Source organism: Astatotilapia calliptera, chromosome 20 (genome assembly GCF_900246225.1).
Source record: "Astatotilapia calliptera chromosome 20, fAstCal1.2, whole genome shotgun sequence".
Taxonomy (NCBI): Eukaryota; Metazoa; Chordata; class Actinopteri; order Cichliformes; family Cichlidae; genus Astatotilapia; species Astatotilapia calliptera.
This window is the reverse complement of record NC_039321.1, coordinates 12,289,571-12,313,739: the sequence shown is the minus strand read 5'-3', so window position 1 is coordinate 12,313,739 and position 24,169 is coordinate 12,289,571. Positions and strand designations below refer to the sequence as shown.

The following is a 24,169-nucleotide window of genomic DNA, read 5'->3' as shown; positions in this document are numbered from 1 at the left end:
TTTGATGAAATAAGATAAATTACCCAAAGCATGGATGTAAATTAATATCAGAATTATTCAAAAAAAAAAATCAGGGAGGCCTGTGCTTAACCCACATGAGGTGGTGTAGCATGATGCGATGATATTTTATAATCAAGATATTCCATAACTGTTGATGAACTGAAACACCTCGCAGAAGGACTGGTCCAAAGTTGTTCTTCGTTACTGTGCAAGTGTCACGAGCAACTGTAGAAAAACCTGTGATGAAGACTGGTCCAGTGAACACTCGTTAAGATTTTACAACAGAAAGCACCAATAAATAAAGATGAACTCGCAAGTTCCACTTTATTGCTGTGCGGAATCTCAAAACATTCTTCTTTTGGAGTGTTATATGTGTATATTGTCGTATATATCACTGTGTAAACAGTTTTTCAGCTGTACCAAACACAGCTCCACGCTCTGTCAGGTTTATGTGACCAGTGCTGGATCCCACAAACCACCCGCCTACACAGCAAATATCCATGTGTGCTTTACTCTAATGAGGTTGCTTATCTTCTCTTTGAGCTCTACATACTCAAAAGAATAACATAACATATTTTTCTTCTCTACATTTTTATCCTATAGACTTGCAGTATATAAGGAGATGACTAGATTTGAATCAAGTATGATTACTGCATTTAATGGGTGGAAGTGCAGAAACTGAAATTGCACTTTGAACTTAAAAGGTCGTACTATGACTATAGATAATATAGAGCATATTTGCTCTGAGGTCTGCATGACACCTGCAAAGTGTTGTGCATGATAACTCTTACATGTCATTCTTAGATCCAGCACTCATGTGGTTCAGCCATCCTCTGAACCACTCACCTGCAGTTATCAGGCTGAACCCACTGAACAAAACTGCATGAAAAACACCTGTGAAATATAATAACTCACTATATTTAATATTAACATGTTGTACAATAAAGTGTATGACTTTTCTTTAGTGTTTCTGAAGAAACACTAAAGAAAAGTTCACATTTTTATGATGTTTCTTGCAACTGTAAATGTGAACAACAATGTTGGCACCACATGACATATGGTGCCTCAGGCACAGTGAGTAATCTTCATCTTCGTTCTATAATATCTGGTGGAGTCCTGTCACAAAGTCCTGATAGTACGGCTCTGAAATGATAACAAAAAGAGAACTAAGGCAGTGAGCTGGTTTTTTGACTGGATATTTTGCAAACACCCACAAACCTGTGTCAGGGTCAATGTACGAGTGTCTTATGAGAAAGTCCAAGACTACCATGGCAGAGTTGGGTTTGAAGTCATCAGTGACCAGCAGTTCCTTCACCTGAAACAAGATGCTATATTTTATATCTTTGTGTCATCTATATCTCAACCCATGCAGTACTGGCTCCTAGAAGCTGAATTCCCAAATTATAGTATGAGAAAAACACTAACCTTATCTATGGGGAGGAGGTAAAACTCCTGCACCTCTCCATCCCCTATTATGGGCTTAAACTCCAAAGGAAGTTCCAAATCAAAGACAAACTGGCTTTCTGGAAACACACCCTCTTCATCCTCATATGTGTAGCTTGAAAATAAAATAAAACAAAGGCAGCTAAATTGTCTCTTTGAAAATCCAATTATGTAACTAACTGTTTCATAAAGCAATGATTCTCCAGAACAGGAGGTTCTTCCAGAGGTGTCACTGTGAGGCTGTGATCCAGCCACACCAAAGCTGCAGTATATCAACATCAGTACCGGTGCCCTTCTACCATTCTGACTACTAAAACGCATGTTTTATTATACCCAGTATTTAATTCATTTTTATCACACTATTCCAATTAATGCAAAAACAGTGTTCACAGACTTGTGTTTGTTCTGCCTGTTATAGCAACACGATTGAGCTGCAGCTGCTGAGAGGTTCTAAGCAGCTGCGCAGGCTTTGAAGTGACAGATCTGTAGATCACAATCAAACAATCAACAATCAAAAATACAATGTAGAAATGTAAAAAGATATTGCAAATAAAAATAGTTCTGGTTTTATAGACAGAAGCTGTTTTCTGTGGTACATCACAGCAGAATGAGCCTTTTCCACAGTGACTCCTGTTACTGTCCAGCAACAAATATACTGATAAAAATAACAAATTCAACTTCCACATTTTGTATACATACATATATGTATGTATGTGTATGTGTATATATATATATATATATATATATATATTAGGGGTGCAACGATACACAAAATTCACGGTTCGGTTCGATACTTTGGTGTCACGGTTCGATATTTTTTCGATACAAAAAAAATGTTCATGCATTTTTAATTTGTCATTTATTAAAATTATAAATATATATTTTAACTCAAAAGTACAGTTTTTAAATTTAACCCTAACCCTTGTGCGTGTTTTTTATTTTGACAGCGAATGCGCACCTGCGGACCACTTATGTGCAGCCCTGGTTATTTAGCTCGTCATATTGCAGCCACAGAAATTCTTTTGTCCATGAAACCATAAAGCTGCACTTTCTTTTTGCCTTATAGTCTGATTTGTCATAACTTCTCCGTTTTGTGGTAAGCTTTTCTTTGGCTGTCACTTCTTCACCCTGACCTGTCTTATTTGGCTCAGCAGAACTAAAATATATATCCTGCTGCTTTTACACACGCACTCACATAAGCTCAGCGATTCTCTGCGCGATCAACCTCTCACATGTTTAAGCTTGCTGCGGGAGATTTCACTTGTCATGTTTGCATAGTAAGCTAACGATTAATAAGACGATGTCAGAGGAATTGGTGCACAAATTATCATCACTCACAGATCAGTGCTGTCGCTCTCTATACACAGTTCGCACGATTGCAAAGTGAAAGCAAAAAAACAAGCGCATATTGAAACGCGATTTCAATATGTCACATATTGACAGTGGCTCACCGATGCCAATGACATAAATACCCAGCTACATTTCTGAAAGAATGCAAAAGCATTGACCTATATTTTTCCTTCCTACAATAGCCCGACGGGCAGGGAAGAGATAGATTTTGGTAGCCCGACTGAAAAAATTGCTAGCCCCAGGACGTCGGGCTAGCGATATTGCGAGCCCTGTATCTGATTGAGGAATCACTCATCTTTGGAAAAGAGAGTTTATTACAGAGAAATGGCTCTTTCCAAAATAAAAGCTATACTATCCGCTTCTTCTGGGCTATATTCTCAGCAGCATAAGGAGAATCACGTGCTAACAGCTGTCTAAATGACTCGGCTAAAGTTAGTAGCATGCTTGTTGTTTTTGTCTTTGCACTAGGATGATGTCGGCGTAAATGTGCAGTCATATTCGTTGTGTTCCCACTAGTGCTTTCAGGTTAATCTCGTTGAAATGACCTTAACGCCACAACACGGCAAATCTCCGTTAACGAGCTACCGCCGATCGCCCCGTGCATGGGGCTAGACGGCCAACACGTTAACGAGCTAACTGCGCTAACACACTAGTTCCCACCCATGTAATTGAGCATTGCATGGCACATCCAACATACTGTTTTACTTTAGTCCATGACTCGCTTACCTTCAGGGTCATACGTCACATGAAAACCAAAATAATTCCAAACGCCAGATCTGAATGAGGGTGGGGGAGGTCCATGTTGCAAGGAGAGCTTAACTTCTGTCTTGCTAGCTTGCCCTGCGCTCTTCCTTCTGACTATGCTGTCTGTGTTGAGCGCTCAGTGGATCTGCGCTCGACAGTGCAGCCTAGGCGGAGTAGTCGAACGCAGATTCACTGAGCGCTCAACACAGACAGCATCGTCAGAAGGAAAGTTGATAAAATAAATTACAAATGTTATATTGTTCGATACATATGCGTACCGAACCGAAAGCACTGTATCGAACGGTTCAATATCGATACGAATATCGTTGCACCCCTAATATATATAGGAGCAGAGGATCGCAAGTTCGATCCCCGCCTGGGGCGTCTGTATCCAGTAAGGGTCCTAAGGCTAGACCCCATATGCTAAGTGAGCCTACTGCAGACATGAGCGAGACACATAAATATGAAGGCATGCCGGCTTGGTCGTCGCCCGGATCAACGAGGTCCGCGTCAGGTGTTGAGGAACCAGGGCACCCTGACGAGAAGCGGGCTACTAGAGACGAAAACAGGGCGTTGTTGGAATGCTACTACGCAAGTAACCCTGGCGGAATTGGTTACATGAATAGGATGAGGGACCTATGGATTCTTCGATACCCAACATCCACAATGACGGCGAAACAACTAGTAGCTCAGTGTTCCAACATTCGAAAGAAGGGACTACTCTCACAGCTAGAGATTGACGAGGTACAACATAAATGCTACGGCAAGGGGGAGCCAGGACGCCAGGTCAGGGGGGAGATTGGGTACAAAGCCCCAAGTGCGATAGGAGAAGGATCGTTGAGTGCGAGAGGAACTGACCTGAAAGATAGGATCATGGCCAAGCTTGAAACCTGGATCCCCCGTAGCCGGTTACCAAGATTACGTGAAGTACCCTCAGAAGGTCTGCTAGATGATGTTAATGCAGCACTACGGATGATACCTACAGCCACGCTTACCGACACTAACAAGCTGATCTACAATACGGCAGCAGTGATCAGTGAGATGCTTGGCTACAAGTTGAACAGCCACAAGGGGCAGTACCCTCCATGGAGAAGGAGGCTAGAGGGCAAGATCAAATTAGCACGGAGGGAGGTTAGCCAACTAACAGAATTGCAGAATGGTGCGACAAAGAAGGTGCATAAAAAAAGTACAGCAAGCTGTCCATACCTGAGGCCTTGGAAACTGCCAAGCAAAGATTCACAGCCTTGGCCAGCTGCTTGAGGAGGTACACAAGAGATAGAAGGCAGGAGAATAAACCAGCTGTTCTCCACAGAACCAGCAAAGGTGTACTCTCAGTGGCAAGGGAACAATAAGAGAACAGCACCACCAAGGCTGGAGACGGAGCAATACTGGAAGAGCATATGGGAGAAGGACACAACCCATAACAGCAATGCTCAGTGGCTAGTGGATCTGAGGGCAGACCATAGCAACCTCCCTGAACAGGGTCCAGTAACCATCACGGTGGCAGACATCCAAGCAAGGGTCTCTAGTATGAAGAGTTGGACAGCACCAGGCCCCGACATGGTTCACGCCTACTGGCTGAAGAAGCTGACTGCCCTCCACGAGCATCTGGCAGCACATATGAACCAGCTGCTAGTTGACGAGAGACACCTGGAATGGCTAACCAAAGGTCGGACGGTCCTGATCCTCAAGGACCCCAAGAAGGGATGGGTCCCATCCAACTACCGACCAATAACCTGCCTCAGTACTACATGGAAGCTCCTGTCAAGCATCATATCGGCTAAGATGAACAGGCACATGGGTCAATACATGAGCGGGGCACAGAAAGGGATTGGCAAGAATACCAGAGGCGCAAAACACCAGCTACTGGTAGACAGAACAGTCAGCCGAGACTGCAAGACCAGGGTCACCAACCTGTGCACTGCCTGGTTGGTTACAAGAAGGCCTATGACTCAATGCCCCACAGCTGGATACTGGAATGCCTAGAATTGTACAAGATCAATGGGACCCTGAGAGCCTTCATCAGGAACTCAATGGGGATGTGGCGTACAACACTAGAGGCCAACTCCAAGCCCATAGCACAAGTCACCATCAAGTGCGGGATCTACCAAGGAGATGCTCTGTCCCCACTGCTGTTCTGCATAGGCCTGAACCCCCCTCAGTGAGATCATTAACAAGACTGGCTACGGATACCGACTATGGAACGGAGCAGTTGTCAGCCACCTCCTGTACATGGATGACATCAAGCTGTACGCCAAGAGTGAACGAGACGTTGATTCACTGATCCACACGACCAGGATATACAGCAATGACATCGGGATGTCATTCGGGCTGGAGAAGTGTAGTCGGATGATAACAAAGAGAGGGAAGGTAGTCAGAACTGAGGGGATCGAACTACTAGAAGGCAACATTGCAGACATAGAGGTAGGGATAGTAATCGTTTAGGTTTTATCCGATACCGGTGCCAAATCGGTACTTTTGAAACGGTGCCGGTGCTTAAACGGTGCTCGAACCGGTGCTTAAAGAATGGAGAACACAAACTTTGTCCAAAAACCTCTCATGTTCAGCTGGGTTTTTTTGTAAAAAGATAACAATGTGTGCCTTTTCTGCAGCTATGTGGCATATATGGCATCACTCTTGGCTGGAAGCAGTGCTTAATCAATGGAAAAAACACAAACTTTGTCCAAAAACCTCTCATGTTTAACTGTTTCCCACTTTTTCTTTGGTCATTTTAGCCTTTTTGGCCAGGGTGAAGGGAGTATCTGCCATCAAACAAGAAGACAGCCGCATGTAGCTATGATGATGTTTGCTAGTTCACCTCACATGCATTAATGTAATAACGTGGTTAGCCTACTCAACGTAAATTACACACAAACAACATGAAGCTACTCACGCAGAGAAGAACGGCTGCTGCTGCATCATCATCCGTCATCATTTCTGCTACACTGGCAGGGCTAGGGGCCAGGACTCTATTCTTCGGGTTTTTGGGGGATGTTGCTCTGGGTCCGATAACTGGCAACCCACCCGACGTGCACGGTGTGAGGTCTCGCAGCAAGCTATCAAATACGGCGCATTTCTGGGCTTTTTAAAAAAAACGCTATGCGTCGCCAGGTGTTTCATCGGATTTGAGGTGTTACCTCCTTTGCACAGTATCACAGTATCAGCTTAAAGCACTTGTTGCAGGCTGCTGCGTTTGCTTATTTTGCTGTGAAGTACAGCCAGACTTTTGACCGCTTCGCCTTGGACATTTTTAATCTGTAGCTCTGCTCTAACAGAACGTACGTACCCGGCCCCGCCTACTATCCTCGGAAACGTAAAATGATTGGCTAGAAGTGTATCACAGCTCAGGAAAAAAAAGCACCGAAATAAAGCACCGAAATGTGCGCTGCTTTTCGGTCTGGTTACTACCGTTTATGTCAGAACCGGTGCCACCGGTACCCATCCCTGTGTAAAGATGCCCCTGAGATAATCCAGCACATAACAGCAGGGTGCAAGATGCTAGCAGGCAGGGCATACATGGAATGCCATAACCAAGTGGCCAGCATAGTATACAGAAACATCTGTGCCGAGTATGGCCTGGAAGTTCAGAGGTCAAAATGGGAGACGCCCCCAAGGGTGGTGGAGAATGACCGAGCTAAGATCCTGTGGGACTTCCAGATACAGACGGACAAAATGGTGGTGGGTAACCACCACAAAACATAGTGGTGGTAGACAAACAGAAGAAGACGGCCGTAGTGATCGATGTAGCGGTTCTGAATGACAGCAACATCAGAAAGAAGGAACACGAGAAACTTGAGAAATACCAAGGGCTCAGAGAAGAGCTCGAGAGGATGTGGAAGGTGAAGGTAACGGTGGTCCCAGTGGTAATCGGAGCACTAGGTGCGGTGACTCCCAAGCTAGGTGAGTGGCTCCACCAGATCCCGGGAACAACATCGGAGATCTCTGTCCAGAAGAGCGCAGTCCTGGGAACAGCTAAGATACTGTGCAGGACCATCAAGCTCCCAGGCCTCTGGTAGAGGACCCGAGCTTGAAGGATAAACCGCCCGCAGAGGGTGAGCTAGGTGTTTTTATATATATATATATATATATCTCCACAGCCCCATCCCCCTTATTATGTGGGGATCTGGAGGCTCTGTTTTTGCCTTTTGATCTGTTACTGTGTAATCACTGTTAGTTGGAGTCTTTTCGGGAGATATGTCAGTAAGAAAACAAAGTGTAGACTACCCTTAGCGTTGTTCTTTAACCCCCTTCTTCTTAGCAGTGTATCAAGCTCACCTTACTGTTGCAACTGGACGAGCCTTCTTAGCTATGGCTGCTGGAACACAGGCTTCCTCCTGACACTCTTTGACCAGAGTGTGTTTGATGCCAACACCAGCAGCCAGCCCACCTGCTGCCTTTGAGGATACAAGCAATACGCTGAAGAAACTGAAGTGGAATAGCTTGACATGAGATGCTGCACCAATGCTTTCATCACACTGTCTCGTATGTCAGTGTTTCAGTCTATTCTTACCATGTTATCCAGGAGCCCAGGGTACGTCTGCTTGGTGTGGGAGCGCCGTGCCAACCACATACAAACCTCCTGACTGTCACTGACAGTGTAGCCATTGATATGAACTCCATACCGCTTCACCCCAAAGAGACCTGCAGTGTAGCAGCATGGTCTGCTCATACAGCTCAAACACAGGTATAATATAAAAGCCTGAGACGGTGCTCCAAAACCTACTTGTAGCTGCTCTTTCCATCCACATCAAAGGGCAGTCTGAAAATCTGGGCATTACACTGTATTTCTGAAAGAACAGATGTTTTAGTGTTATAAGTGAGAACATGTAAGTTGATTTAACCTTGAACATTTTTTCACACCTTCCACCTATATTTAAGACAGTGAAACTATCTTGCTTTGCCCTTTTCATTCCACCTGCTTATAACCATTCAGAGAAGTAAACAACTGAACCCAAAGCCAAAATGTAATGCAATGCAATTTGGTTAGCATGGTGGTTAGGACTCTTGCCACACAGCAAGAAGCTGCTGGGCTTGACTCCACCATCTGGCGGAGCTTTTCTTTATGAAGTTTGCATGTTCTCCTTGTGTCTGCATGGGTTCTCTCCAGGTTCTCCGGCTTCTTCCACTAGTCAAAGTCATGCAGTTAGTGGGATTATTTAAATAGATACATTTACATAATCCCATAATCCCACACAACATCCAGCCCTTTATGGGCTGGATGTTGTGTGGGATTGTGTAATTGTGTAATTTTCTTCTCCTACAGTCAGATCAAACTGATGCTTTTCTACTTGGTCTTAAATCCTCATAAGCAGGGTTTTTAATCAAATACTGCTAAGGCATTACCTTTGCCTTCATTAACACTGTGCTAAATCTTGGAGCTAATTTGACCAGCACATGTCCTTTAACATGCACTTTAATAAAATATGTGGGAGTGCTTTTTTTTTATTTGCAAGATATTGCAAAAAATTAGAAACATCATTTCTCAGAGTGATGTTGAAAAGCGTGTTCATGTTTATTAATTCTAGGCTGGACTATTATACTTTATTATTATCTGAGCAATCTAATCACTATATGCATGTGTGTATATATATATATCTATATATCTATATATATATATATATATATATATATATTAGGGGTGCAACGATATTCGTATCGATATTGAACCGTTCGATACAGTGCTTTCGGTTCGGTACGCATATGTATCGAACAATACAACATTTGTAATTTATTTTATCAATTTTCCTTCTGACGATGCTGTCTGTGTTGAGCGCTCAGTGAATCTGTGTTTGACTACTCCGCCTAGGCTGCACTGATCCACTGAGCGCTCAACACAGACAGCATAGTCAGAAGGAAGAGCGCAGGGCAAGCTAGCGAGACAGAAGGTAAGCTCTCCTTGCAACAGGCAAATTGAACCTCATTCAGATCTGGCGTTTGGAATTATTTTGGTTTTCATGTGACATATGACCCTGAAGGTAAGCGAGTCATGGACTAAAGTAAAACAGTATGTTGGATGTGCCATGCAATGCTCAATTACATTGGTGTGAACTAGTGTGTTAGCGCAGTTAGCTCATTAACGTGTTGGCCGTCTAGCCCCATGCACGGAGCGATGGGTGGTAGCTCGTTAACGGAGATTTGCCGTGTTGTGGCGTTAAGGTCATTTCAACGAGATTAACCTGAAAGCACTAGTGGGAACACAACGAATATGACTGCACATTTACGCCGACATCATCCTAGTGCAAAGACAAGTGGAAGCAGACAACAAAAAGCAAGCATGCTACTAACTTTAGCCGAGTCATTTAGACAGCTGTTAGCACGTGATTCTCCTTATGCTGCTGAGAATATAGCCCAGAAGAAGCGGATAGTATAGCTTTTATTTTGGAAAGAGCCATTTCTCTGTAATAAACTCTCTTTTCCAAAGATGAGTGATTCCTCAATCAGATACAGGGCTCGCAATATCGCTAGCCCGACGTCCCGGGGCTAGCGATTTTTTCAGTCGGGCTACCAAAATCTATCTCTTCCCTGCCCGTCGGGCTATTGTAGGAAAAATATATGTCAATGCTTTTGCATTCTTTCAGAAATGTAGCTGGGTGGGACTTCCGGTTGAGCTTTGATGGAGTAGGACGCGAGTCTGGGAGCTCCCGCCGATTTCGATTAAATTGTTATTTATTCGCGCGTTTTGGCCGTATTTTCAGTCCTGTTTTGGTTTGTGGATTGTCTTGTTGAGAAGTTTTACTCGGGCCGGCGTAAAATGGCAGCAAAAAATGTTAAAACCCGCAGTACTATTCAGACACAACTGAGGCCTAGTTTGCAAACCGCGACCACACCCTCGAGTGAGCCGTCGTCTCCTGCAAAGCCCCCCACATGTCAAGCTAATCCTGATATTGAGGCTCTCAAGGTCGAGTTGCTGGCTTCGCTGAGGAAAGATATCGCCGACATCTTTAAAAAGGAACTTCAGGATACTCTGGGTGATGCTTTGTCTACCATTAAGTTCGACCTGCAGGCGGTGAAGACGCAGCTGGCGATCGATAAAGCTGCAAATGACGCTACCATGTCTGAGCTAAAAGGTACGGTGAAGGAGATGGAGCACGCACTTACTGTCTGCTCTGATGATATAGCTGAGATGAAAAACACTATCAAGGGTCTCACAGCTCATGTAGCCAAGCTGGAAAGTAAGTGTGAAGATTTGGAGTCCAGATCGCGGCGCAACAATGTTAGGATAGTGGGAGTACCGGAGGGCCCTGACACGTGCACCACTGCCGCCGTAGCTTCCTTGCTAAAAGAAGCATTTGATCTGGGGAAGGAGCCGCTTTTGGATCGTTCGCACAGGACCCTCCAACCCGCACCTAAGCCTGGCGACCGTCCACGAGCCATTGTATGCAGGTTTCATTACCACACTGACTGTGTCGACATTTTACGACGTGCTAGAGAACGCCGACAGATTAAAGTTGGAGATCGGACCATTTCAGTCTTCCCCGACTACACCGCCAGGGTGGCACGGGCTCGTGCTGCATTCAACACGGTCAGGCAGCAACTCCGTGGCATTGACGGTGTTCGGTATGGCCTGCTTCATCCAGCGCGACTCCGCATCACATATAAGGGTGTCGAGAAGGACTTTGTTTCGGCAGAGGAGGCCAGTGATTATGTCAAAACTTTGATTTCTGGGTGAGCCTCGTTAGCTCCTCAGTTTGACACTGTAATGCTGCTAAGGGTTCACGCTCTCCTTAGGTTTAACGCCACCTGTGCATTGTTTTCTTAGGCCATTGTGCTGGTTATTGTACTGTTGGTGTGCTGGTTCCTTTTATTTTCATTGTTATTTATTGAAACTGGATCATATAATATACTCTTGAACTTCGGACCAGTCCGGCACAATCTTCTCCAAGCTTGCTGCATTGATTTGCATAGGACTGAGTTGTTTTTCGTTTCTGTTACATTTTTATTTATTTATTTATTTGTTTGGTTGTTTTTGTTTTAATTGTTTATCTATTTATGTATGTTGTTTTTTGTTTTTTTACATTTTATGCACGTTCGGTGATTTGTTGGAAAGTTCTCCTTCTGAGGAAGTCATATTTTGTACTGTGATCTTTTTTTGGTTGGTTGGTTTCCTTTTTATTTTTTTCCTTTTTAAAAAAAAAAACATGTTTACTGTTACGCGCACACTGTTATGCTGTAGAGAAGTTGGTGAGAGGTTATTTTTCCCTCTCTCGCTTTTATTTTTGTTTAGACAACAATTAGTCCAGTCACTTCGGTGAATCATTTTTGCTACTTTGGGGTACACTGCTGTCTCCTTTGTTCTGTTCTGTGGAGACTTGGGGGTGTATTTGTGTTCAGGGTTGGGTTGGGGGGGGGCTGTCCCATTTCGGCTCTTCATGGCCACTGGCATTTTGGTTTGGTCTTTTTCCTCTTCCTTTTTGTAAATGGTTAATGGAAATATAGACCCCAGCATTGCTGGGTCAGGTATGCCTCTTAGATTCATTAGTTGGAATATCAGAGGTATGGGTAACCCTGTTAAGAGATCTAAGGTTTTTACTCACTTGAAACGTCTAAATTCTGACATAGTATTTTTACAGGAGACTCATCTTCGCATTAAGGATCATTATAGGTTATATTGCCCTTGGGTAGGTCAGGTCTTTCACTCAAATTTTAATTCGAAGGCTAGAGGAGTGGCCATTCTCATTAATAAGAAAGTTCAATTCACTTTGACCAATGTTGTCGCTGATAGGAACGGTAGATACATCATTGTTGCTGGTACCCTAATGCAGAAAAAGGTTTTGTTGGTAAATGTATATGCCCCGAATTTTGATGATGCTGAATTCGCTAATAGATTGCTGAGTAACATCCCCTTTCTGAATACACATTTGCTTATCCTTGGTGGTGATTTGAATTGTGTTTTTGATCCAATTTTGGATCGATCTAGTCCTCGTAATTTGACTCAATCATCTATGTCTAAAACATTCTCAGATTTTATGAAACAGAATGATCTTGTTGATCCATGGAGATTTCGCAACCCTTCAATCAAAAAATTTTCATTCTTCTCTCAGGTCCACCAGTCTTATTCCAGGATTGATTATTTTTTCATCGACAGAACTCTTAATTCATGTGTTAATTCTTCCGACTATTCTGGTATTGTAATATCTGATCATTCTCCTCTGCTATTGGATGTTCATCTTTCTACCCATAAACGTAGCCCTCCACTTTGGAGATTTAACTCTCTCCTTCTGGCGGATAAAGAATTTTGTGAATTTATTTCAGGCTCTATTGAGGAGTTCTTGTCCTTCAATCAGGATGATTCTGTCTCATATTCTCTGCTATGGGAGACTCTTAAATGCTACCTGAGAGGTCAAGTTATTTCTTACTCTGTCCGTGCTAATAAAAAGATTAATGCCAGGCTTAAAGAACTTATAGCTGCAATTAGTAACCTTGATCAAAGTTATACACTGAACCCTTCTCCAGAATTACTGAAGCAGCGCCTTGATTTGCAAGCAGAATTTGATCTTATGTCAACCAAAGAGGCTGAGCACTTATTACTACGCAGTCGTGGCTCATATTACGAATATGGTGACAAGGCTAGTCGCTTGTTGGCACATCAGTTACGACGTCAGGCCTCCTCGCGTGTGATCCCCATTATTAAACACTCTGATGACAATATTACTACAGATCCCTTGGAAATTAATTCTACCTTTAAAACATTTTACTCTTTGTTGTACAGGTCCGAATTTCCCACGGATAAAGCTAAAATGAATGCATTTCTTCATAATCTTTCAAACCCTGTTATTGGTGCTAATGATGCGGGGCAATTGGACTCCCCATTATCTGTTGAAGAAGTATTAAAAGCTATTACAGCTATGCAGTCTAATAAAGCCCCGGGCCCGGATGGGTTTCCAATTGAATTCTATAAAACATTTATTGGTAAATTGGCACCATTGCTTTTGTCTGTGTTTAACGAATCCTTGGAAACCGGTTCATTACCACCTACTCTCACACAAGCAACCATAGCGCTCCTTCTCAAAAATGACAAGGACCCAACCTCCTGTGGTTCCTACAGGCCATTATCTCTGCTTAATGCCGATGCAAAGGTATTGGCTAAAGTAATTTCATCTCGCCTTGAGGATGTGCTTCCTCGAATTATATCTGAAGAGCAGAATGGCTTTATAAAGGGACGGCAATTGTTTTTTAATACCCGTACACTCTTTAATGTTATTTACTCAAAGCGTCTATCTGAACTTCCTGAACTTGTGATTTCTTTAGATGCTGAAAAGGCTTTCGATAGGGTGGAGTGGGAGTACTTGTTTGCAGTTTTAGAGAAATTTGGTTTTGGTGATAAATTTATTTCCTGGATTCGGCTTCTTTATTCGTCCCCTAAAGCCAGTGTTCATACTAATGATGTTTACTCTGATTATTTTGCGCTGGGTCGTGGTTGTCGTCAAGGTTGCCCTTTGTCTCCCTTACTCTTTGCCATTGCCATCGAGCCTCTGTCTATTACATTGCGATCTTCTTCTGTATTCAGGGGAATCATCCGTAATGGAATTACACATAAAGTATCATTGTATGCGGATGATTTGTTATTATATATGACTGACCCCGCATGCTCCATCCCTGCTGTTTTAAGTATTCTGGAGAACTTCAGTTCGTTTTCAGGTTATAAATTGAATTTGGGGAAAAGTGAGTGTTTTCCTGTTAATACGGCAGCACGTCAACTTCAACAGTCCGATCTACCCTTTCGTCTCAGTCCGTCTGGGTTTAAGTACTTAGGGATTAACGTGACTCGCTCTCTAGCTGGCCTTAAATCAGCAAATTTGTCTCCTCTTATATCTAGGGTCACATCTGATATTCAAAGATGGGGTAATCTCCCCCTTTCTTTAATCGGTAAGATTAACGTTGTTAAAATGAACATCTTACCAAAATTTTTATTTTTATTTCAGTCAATTCCCTTATTTTTGCCGAAACATTTTTTTGTTTCACTGGACAAGATTATTGGTTCTTTCATTTGGGGAGGGAAGCCACCTAGGGTCTCTAAAACTTTGCTGCAGCGATGCAGATTTAGTGGAGGACTTGCATTACCTAATTTTTTAGTCTATTACTGGGCCGCTCACATCCATAAACTTTGCTACTGGCTAAGATCTTCTGGTTCCTCGTGGTGTAAATTGGAGCTATCATCATGTAAGGGCTCTTCTTTACCGGCTTTGCTCTATTCCTCTTTACCCGTGAGACCCTCTCTGTACACTGATAATCAGGTGGTTCTTAACACACTCAAAATCTGGTTTCAGTTTAGACGTCACTTTAATTTTGTAATGCCGTCTTCCTCGGGCCCTCTAAGCGACAACCATTTGTTTCCCCCTTCACTTTTGGACTCGACATTTTCAGTGTGGTGTGACAAGGGTATAAAACAGTTCAAACATTTATATGTGGATGGTGTTTTCGATAGTTTTCCCGACTTGTCTTCTCGTTACAATCTCCCTGTTACCCATTTGTTTCGCTATTTTCAAATTCGAAATTTTGTTGCTAAGTGTTTCCCAAATTTCCCCTCTTTGCCTCCAGAACAGCAGTGGGAAACTACGTTATCATTTATTCCTCATCACAGAGGAACCATTTCGAAACTCTATGATGCTATTCTGTCTTTTAGTAACCACTCTAATGTTAAGCTTAAGCGTACATGGGAAGAAGAACTGGGATTTCGAATACATGAGGAGTCTTGGGAACAGGCTATAGCGAGAGTACGATCTTCCACCTCCTGTGCTCGTCTTGGACTTATTCAATTTAAGGTCATACACAGGGTGCATTTCTCTAAGTCTAGACTTTCTGAATTGTATTCAGAAGTGGAAAATAAATGTGATAAATGCCATGGTTCTCCTTGTCACCTTAGCCACATGTTTTTTCTGTGCCCTGAGCTACAAGGTTTCTGGACAAGGTATTTTGCTATTATGTCAACTGTTCTTGGGGTAACTCTTCATCCTTGTCCTTTGATTGCTGTATTTGGGATTCCTGCTCGCTCACTTACACTTGATTCCACACAAAGGGATATTATAGCCTTCACATCCCTATTAGCGAGACGTCTAATATTGTTGCATTGGAAGTCTGTTAAGTGTCCTACTATTTCCCGGTGGCTTAAAGATGTCATGTTTTTTTTAAAACTTGAAAAAATTAAATATACTTTGAGAGGTTGCACAGCCAAATTTTTTCACAAGTGGCAACCCTTTATCTCTTATTTTGCTAGTCTAGAGGTATTGCCTGTTTAAATCTACTTTTGTTACTGTTATATTCCTCTAATATGTTTGATGGTTGTGTTGATCTGTGTGGGACTGGGGGGGGGGCGTTGTGTTTTGTTTTTTTTGTTTTTCTTTTCATATATATATATATATATAGGTGTGTTAATTAGGAAAATTAAGAAAGGTTGATTGTATTTCGGTAACTGCAAGTACTGTTTTCTTTTTTCAATAAAAATATTTTCAAAAAAAAAAAAAAGAAATGTAGCTGGGTATTTATGTCATTGGCATCGGTGAGCCACTGTCAATATGTGACATATTGAAGTCGCGTTTGAATTTGCGCTTGTTTTTTTGCTTTCACTTTGCAATCGTGCGAACTGTGTATAGAGAGCGACAGCACTGATCTGTGAGTGATGATAATTTGTGCACCAATTCCTCTGACATCGTCTTATTAATCGTTAGCTTACTACGCAAACATGACAAGTGAAATCTCCCGCAGCAAGCTTAAACATGTGAGAGGATGATCGCGCAGAGAATCGCTGAGCTTATGTGAGTGCGTGTGTAAAAGCATTTCAGTTCTGCTGAGCCAAATAAGACAGGTCAGGGTGAAGAAGTGACAGCCAAAGAAAAGCTTACCACAAAACGGAGAAGTTATGACAAATCAGACTATAAGGCAAAAAGAAAGTGCAGCTTTATGGTTTCATGGACAAAAGAATTTCTGTGGCTGCGATATGACGAGCTAAATAACCAGGGCTGCACATAAGTGGTCCGCAGGTGCGCATTCGCTGTCAAAATAAAAAACACGCACAAGGGTTAGGGTTAAATTTAAAAACTGTACTTTTGAGTTAAAATATATATTTATAATTTTAATAAATGACAAATTAAAAAGGCATGAACATTTTTTTGTATCGAAAAAATATCGAACCGTGACACCAAAGTATCAAACCGAACCGAACCGTGAATTTTGTGTATCGTTGCACCCCTAATATATATATATATATATATATATATATATATATACACATATATATATATATATTCACACTAGAGCCCAACTTCAAGCCAATATCACAAGTTAACATCAAGTGCGGGATCTACTGCTGTTCTGCATAGGCCTGAACCCCCTCAGTGACACCGTTAACAAGACTGGCTACAGATACTGGCTACAGAATGGAGCTGTTGCCACCTCCTCTACATGGATGAAATTAAGCTGTATGCCAAGAGTGAACGTGACATTGATTCATTGATCCACACCACCAGGATCTATCTACAGGAACGACATCGGAATGTTGTTAAGACTGGAGAAATTTAGTCTGATGATAACAATGGAAGGTAGCCAGAACTGACAGGATTGAACTACTAGAAGGCAACATTGCAGACATAGAGGACAGCTACAGGTATCTGGGGATCCCACAGGTAAATGGGAACCATGAAGAGGCCGCTAGGAAAGCTGCAACCACTGAGTACCTGCAGAGGGTCAGGCAAGTCCTGAGGAGTCAACTGAATGGTAAGAAAAAGATCCAGGCTATCAACACCCCGTGATCAGGCACCCTGCTCGGTTAATAAGCTGGCCAAAGGAGCCACTGACATCAAGACCAGGAAACTTCTGACCATGCATGGAGGGTTTCACCCCAAGTCCAGCACCCTGGGGCTGTATGTTAAGCGTAGGGAAGGAGGCCGGGGACTAGTGAGTGTCCACAGTCCAGGATGAGGCAACAAACATCCATGAATACATCAGGAAGAAGGGGGCCATCTTCCTGACTGCGTGCTCAGTGAATACCTCAGGCAGCAGAAACCCAAGAAAGTAAAGGAAGAGGAGAAACCATCATGGAAGGACAGGCCCCTGCACGGTATGTACCACTGGCAGATAGCGGAGGTGGCTGATATCCAGAAATCCTACCAGTGGCTGAAAAAGCTGGACTAGAAGACAGCACAGAGGCACTAATGAGGACTTCCAGGTTATACTCGGCACAGATGTTCCTGTATACTATGCCAGCCACTTGGTTATGGTGCTCCATGCCGGCTAGCATCTTGCACCCTGCTGTTATGTGCTGGATTGTCTCAGGGGCATCTTTACACAACCTGCATCTGGAGTCTTGCCTGGTGTGGTAGACCCCAGCCTCTATGTGCTCAGAGCTTGTTCCTGTGCTGCCATGATTAGTGCATCTGTGCTGTCTTTCAGTCCGGCTTTGTCCAGCCACTGGTAGGATTTCTGGATGTTAGCCACTTCCTCTATCTGCCTGTGGTACATACCGTGCAGAGGCCTGTCCCTCCATAATGGTGCCTCCTCTTTCTCTGCATTCTTGGGTTTCTGCTGCCTGAGGTATTCATTGAGCAAGTGAATGAAGGCTCTTAGGATCCTGTTGACCTTTTATAGTTCTAGGCATTCCAAGATCCAGGTGTGCGGCATCGAGCCACAGGCCTTCTTGTAATCAATCCAGACAGTGCATAAGTTGGTCAGCCTGGTCTTGCAGTCTCAGGCAACTGCTCTGTCTACCAATAGCTCGCGTTTGGCTCCTCCTCTTGCCAATCCCTTTCTGTGCCCCGCTATCGAGCTATGTGTCTGTTCGTCTTAGCTGCTATGATGCTTGACAGGAGTCTCCATGTGGTACTGAGGCAGGTTATTGGCCGGTAGATGGATGGAACCGGTTCCTTCTGGGGGTTAACCATTCTGGGTGTCTCTCATCCACTAGCAGCTGGTTCATTTGTGCTGTCCAACTCTTCATACTGGAGACCTTTTCTTGGATGTCTGCCACTGTAATGGTTACTGGTCTCTGTTCAGGGAGGTTGCTGGGGTTTGCTCTTAGATCCACTAGCCACTGAGCATTGCCGTCATGTGTTGTGTCCTTCTCCCATATGCTCTTCCAGTATTGCTCAGTCTCTGTATACCTTGGATGGTTCTGCCTTCTATCTTTCTGGTGTACCTCTTAAAGCGGCTGGCCAAGGCTGTCAGTCTTTCCTTGGTAGTTTCCAAGGCCTCAGGTAGAGACAGCGTGCTGTACTTCTTAGGCACCTTCTTCATCGCACCATTTTGCAGCTCCTATAGTTGGCTAACTTTCCTCCGTGCTTCCTTGATCTTGGCCTTTAGCCTCCTTTTCCATGGACTGTACTGCTCCTTGTGGCTGTTCTACTTGTAGCCAAGCACCTCATTGATCACTGCTGCCATGATGTAGATCAGCTGGTTAGTTTCGGTGATGGTTGCAGTAGGTATGGTCCATAGTGCTGCATTCACATCACCTAGTAGATCCTCAAAGGGTATTTTACGTAGTCTTGGTAATCGGCTACAGAGAGTCCAGGTTTCAAGCTTTGCAATGTTCCTGTTTTTCAGGTCAGTTCCCAATCTCAGGTGGGCTGTTCCCCCCTTGCCGTTGCATGTGTGTGTGTGTATATAAAAAATAAAAATAAAAAAAATACTATTTTGCTATATCATATAGTACTCTGAAACTGAAGTGCATGATCCTGCTGTATAACCCATACAGCATGATAATGTTCTAATACACTTGCAAGTCATGACAAATGGTTTGCACTGCAGTTCTCATTGCCAAGGGTAGCACAACCAGTTCTTAGGTTTAGAGGACAAATGAACCTCTTTTCCACTAGTACCTACTCATCTTGAGTCAACTCAACTAGACTCAACTTGGATTAGGTTGTTTTCCAATATAACTGAATACCATACCAATATGTTCACACTGTGGGAGTTAGCTAGCTGGGAAAACCTCTTACCAGCTCACATCAAGAACATTTGTGTGGTAGCTATTACATCCTTGGAGACACAGCTTGTCCCTTGCAAAGCTTGTTCTTGAAACCATTTCATGACACTGGACATTTAAAAAAGAAAATCATTTGAGCATGGCTGGTTATTGATAATGCTTTCAGCAGACTGAAGGGAAGGTGCCGTTGCCTTCCTAGTCATGTCCCCACAAACGTACTCCTGTTTAATGTCACTATGAATTTTGACAATAAAGTTGTGTTCTGTCTCCATCTTTGTTTCTAAGTTTTATTTTTCCTGGTGACCAAGATTCAGTGATACAAATTAAATGTTAAAAGATACATTTAACTTGTTTGTGTTATGTTAAATCCTATTAAACACTAACAGAGTTATAGGAAATGCCGACACCAGTATGACACAGTTTCTTGATATACTGTTGCAATAACTAAAATGTGCAATATCTTCTGCATTGGCGCATCCAATAATATAGTGTTTTTTGTGATGACTTTACCTGGCGAAGAAGATTATTTCTTTTGGTTACTTTTTATTACAAATGAGCTGTCATTGCACCAAAATTTCACTGATAATTGTTTGGTTCATACTTTTTTCCTACTGGTGTTGTAACAGACAACCCCCCCCCCCCCAAAAAAAAAAAACAAAACAAAAAAAACTCACATACACAATGGTCACTGAATTCTTTATTATAGTCAGCAGCAAAATCCAAACGATTTACAATGTGCAAAATGAAGGCTGAAAAGTTAAACTATATACATTTATTGCATTCATGATGTAAAAATACTGGTGACTGCCAGTGCTACCCCTCAGCCTCCTACTAGCCACACCTATGGTATTAATTTCAAAATCCTACATTTTTGAGTTATTGCTTTCACAAGATTTTCAGAAAACTTGACCTCTGACCTTTCAAGTCAAGGTCACTGAGATTTAAACCTGTCCCTGATTTTTAGTAGTTGCACCTATGGTTTCAATTTAAATGTCCTACGTGACTTCCTTCTTGAGTTATCACATTTACAAAATTAGGAGTCCATGCTGCACGCTCGCCAACAGGGTGACGACGATACCACATCAGCCTTTCATAGCTGAGGGGTAAAAATGTCACTCATGCTGGCAACTCATTGCCTGTACAAGCTCACCCAGCACAAAGAGGAATGCCTGGATGAAGGTAGCACTCTGTAATCTCCTTCCTCTGGAAGATGGCTTCTTGCTCCATTGCCTTACATCTCTCACTGAGAAGCAAATCGATTGTGCTGTTCATGGTGGGCCAGATTTAGGACACTGAGCATGCATCTCTTCAAGTACACTTGTCAGGTCCGGTTTGGTGTGGGTCCTCTTCCTCTTGCGAAAGGCAGAAATGGGAGATGGTTAATGAAAGCCAGTTTAAAAACAATATTGTGGAAATGCACTTGGAGCTAAAAATATTTTGTTCTTGGAAGTGACTACTTGGAGTTAGAGTTGATAGTTAACCATCTAGGTTATTGTCTGCATATAGGAGACAATGGTATTACCTTTAAAATATTCTTGTGAGTTCAAAGTGAGGATAATTAGCATAAAAGACGCATTAACCCATAAAGAACTCACCATCCTCATTATGGTTTCCAACAATGCTGTAGCCGAGTCAAGCCCAATCTTCCTCCTGTTGCTTGCCGGTCAGTGCCTGCAGATGCAGTCCATTTGATTGAACCATTTCCAATCGAACCACTCTGACTGTGGTGGTCCTTGATGGTCCTGCAATCGCTTTTATATTTGATAGGTTTTTGTTGAGATTGCTCTTGTACGTCCTCTGGTATCCCTGAGCAGCCATCAGCTCACAGATCTCCTGGTACACATTCTCATTTCAGGTTGTTCTGCCTGGTTCCTGCTATCATCAGTCACCAAGACCAAATAAATATGCATATCATGATTGGTCTAAGGTATTGGTTTTTGCGTAGACACTTCCCCAATTACAAAAATGGCAGGTTTGATTTTTGTGAAGGACTTGCTTTTATGTGACATTGAGTCAGTGGTTCCCAAACTTTTTTTTTCACTAGGCTCCTTTGTTTTACAAGAAAATCTTCGCACAGCCTCCTAAACTGCAGCCTATTTGTTGAATCAGAGGTTAGATCAATGAACTGTTCCTCCTTGGATGTGCTGAAGTCAGCAGGGGCTGTTCATCATATTTTCTTGTCTTTGGCTTGGAACGAAGTTAGTTTGGCGATGCTTCATCTTCTGCTTTGGATTTGCGTGGGAGCCCCCCCACAGCACTGAGTGATGTCACTGACTGGCAATCGGTGGAATGCAGTCTACCAATGTCACATTTTTGGATCGACTCTGCTCACTTGGAATCCCAACAGATAGTAAAAAAGTACCTGGAATAAGGAACTACTACCCAATGGAAAACCCAAAAAACCGAGTCGAGCCAAGTGGAGCCAAGTAGGTACTAGTGGAACAGAAATATGACTCTTCCCCCCACACACACACACACACACTTTCACTTAGGCCTAGGCACATAAAAACTAATGCTAAGAAAGGTGGCAAAAACGTTTTCAAAGCAGTGTTTATTGTAGGGCATAGGCCTAGAAATCAAAACACACTTTATAGCTGGAATTGGAGTCACAAAATTTTAAAAAAAATTCACTTTCATGTTGGATTTAGAAAACAGGACAAATTGTATCACAAAACAGAGGACAGTGTAATCCACCCACAACGCCAAAGGTTTGTAGGAACCCTTCAGTTCCTACAAACACTACTTCCTCTACATTTGCGCGTACTTGAGTCTCAGATGTTGCAGTGAGGACACACTTGCAAACAATGTTCCCTCTAAGCTGCGCGCGTGCGCAATTGCGCACTGCTGGCGCGGTCTCTGCACACAAAAAATCTGCGTTGCGCACAAAAAAAAATTACAATTGAAACTTAACAATTCTGTTTTGCAGTGTTAGTAAGTGACTGGCTGCGCCCGTGTAAGTGGGCTAAAGCAGTTAATTAAAAGTAGTCTAACATAAATGTAAATGCTGTAATTTGCTTATTTTAATAAACCATATAATTTGGATGGATTCGATGCTGGCGTGACCACAGTAGACATGTCTGCTGTTGCTCACAGTGGTCCAAGGGACCGTTCAGGGAGTTTGTGTGTTCGCTCAGACACATGAAAAATTAGAGGGAACGTTGCTTGCAAAGTTGAAAGGTTTTTAGTAAATTCTGACTTTGGCACAGGGCTGGGGGTCAGGCTTGGTTTTACAACTCGTGATACAGTTGGCCACGGGTAAAGAGTATGTAATGCTTCCAGTGAAAAACCACACAAAGACACGTTTGACTTGCGCGCCTCACCTCATCTCTCCATCCTTTAAGGCAGGTTAAAGAGGGCTCCTGTCTGAGAGCTTGCAGTACATGACTCACAGCCTCGGATCTCTTTTCGTACGAGTCCAGGCCGTGGCAGAGGGTCACTGCACCCTGGTGTGGCGGACTGAACACGTCTGGATAGCGTGCTAAAAGCGAAGCTACGTGAGGAGGTATCCAGCCGACCTGGGCTCCTTCAATCTCAAAACGAAAGCAGCTTGAACGACACGAACCTGTGGAGAGAAATATAGACGTGGTTACTTATCAAACTGCCTTCATCCGTTTCATCCTTTCTCTTACTGTCACCCGCATACCTGGTAAATAAAAGTTATTCATTTTACGGAGGAGCTGGAGTATGTTTTCTGCCCAAGAACAACTATCCATTTTAAATGTCTTTAAATAACTGCACACACAACTCAGCTGCTAGCACTGTAGCCACTCTACTGCGCATGCCCACGATACAGCCGATGTTGTGAGATTTCTCCCTGAGATCTGCTTGTCAGGCAGCACTTCCACTGACCCGCTGGGTAACGGGAAAAATGACGGCAACAAAAAGGTCACTGAAGTAAAGATTCTTATTTTATTTTATTTTTTTGCCCATTCACATCTCATCGCCATCATTTTATCATGAGGTCTCCCCCCCACTAGTGCTATGCAATGATATTGCAAATTTTGGTAGTGATCCGATACAGGGCCTGCATATCAATACTGATACTGTAACTTATAAAGGCAGCTTATTTCGAGGAGAGCAGCCATGATCTTCATACATTTGCAAATTTGCAAACACATTATAATGACTACTAAGTCACTGTTATTTCCACTAACCTCCCCGTTCATATTCGCACTGCCGAGTCTATCCAGTCTTTTAAATTACGTCTTAAAACTTATTTTTTTACTTTGGCTTTTGATTCTGTCTAGTTGGCTGTTTTAGCTTGTTGCGTTGTTACCTATTGTTTGTTGTCCTCTTCTATTGTTTGTTTTAACTGTCTCATGTTTTTATTGACTGTGAAGCACTATGGTCAACACTGTTGTTTTTAATATGTGCTATATAAATAAATTTTGATTTGATTTCAGAATCAGAATACTTTATTGATCCCTGGGGGAAATTATTTTTTGTTACAGTGCTCCATTTTAAACCAACATTAAGACAAGACAGACAATACACTAACTAAGAATAGTACAATATATACATATATATACATACATACATACATAAGTCACTCATAAATAAATAGTTGGAAAAGAAACATGTGTAGTTGTAGCAGCAAACAGTGTGTTAAGTGGATGCGTTGTACAGGGAGATGGCCACAGGCAGGAATGATTTCCTGTGTCGTTCAGTGGTGCTTTTCGGTAATCTCAGTCTCTCACTGAACGTGCTCCTGTGACTGAC

General features: G+C 42.8%; 1 protein-coding gene across 1 annotated transcript; it reads right to left on the bottom strand.

Moving 5' to 3' along the window:
- Positions 1-897: 897 nt before the first annotated feature.
- Positions 898-23,266, bottom strand: tpk2 (thiamin pyrophosphokinase 2). The gene is made up of 8 exons (XM_026153146.1): positions 23,094-23,266; positions 22,771-23,012; positions 8,261-8,324; positions 8,048-8,178; positions 7,813-7,931; positions 1,426-1,558; positions 1,219-1,315; positions 898-1,143 (listed from the first exon to the last, which is right to left on the bottom strand). Exons 1-8 carry the CDS (start codon positions 23,161-23,163, stop codon positions 1,097-1,099), a joined length of 903 nt encoding a protein of 300 aa, XP_026008931.1. The 5' UTR covers positions 23,164-23,266; the 3' UTR covers positions 898-1,096.
- Positions 23,267-24,169: the final 903 nt, after the last annotated feature.

Bases quoted from the DNA above. Each gene is read 5' to 3' on its own strand.
- tpk2 (XM_026153146.1), bottom strand. From the start codon at position 23,163: ATGGATAGTTGTTCTTGGGCAGAAAACATACTCCAGCTCCTCCGTAAA. The intron at 8,325-22,770 runs GTGAGGCGCGCA...CTGTTCTTTCAG, and splicing joins TTAAAGGATGGAGAGATGAG to AAATACAGTGTAATGCCCAG. The intron at 8,179-8,260 runs GTAGGTTTTGGA...GCTACACTGCAG, and splicing joins GATGGAAAGAGCAGCTACAA to GTCTCTTTGGGGTGAAGCGG.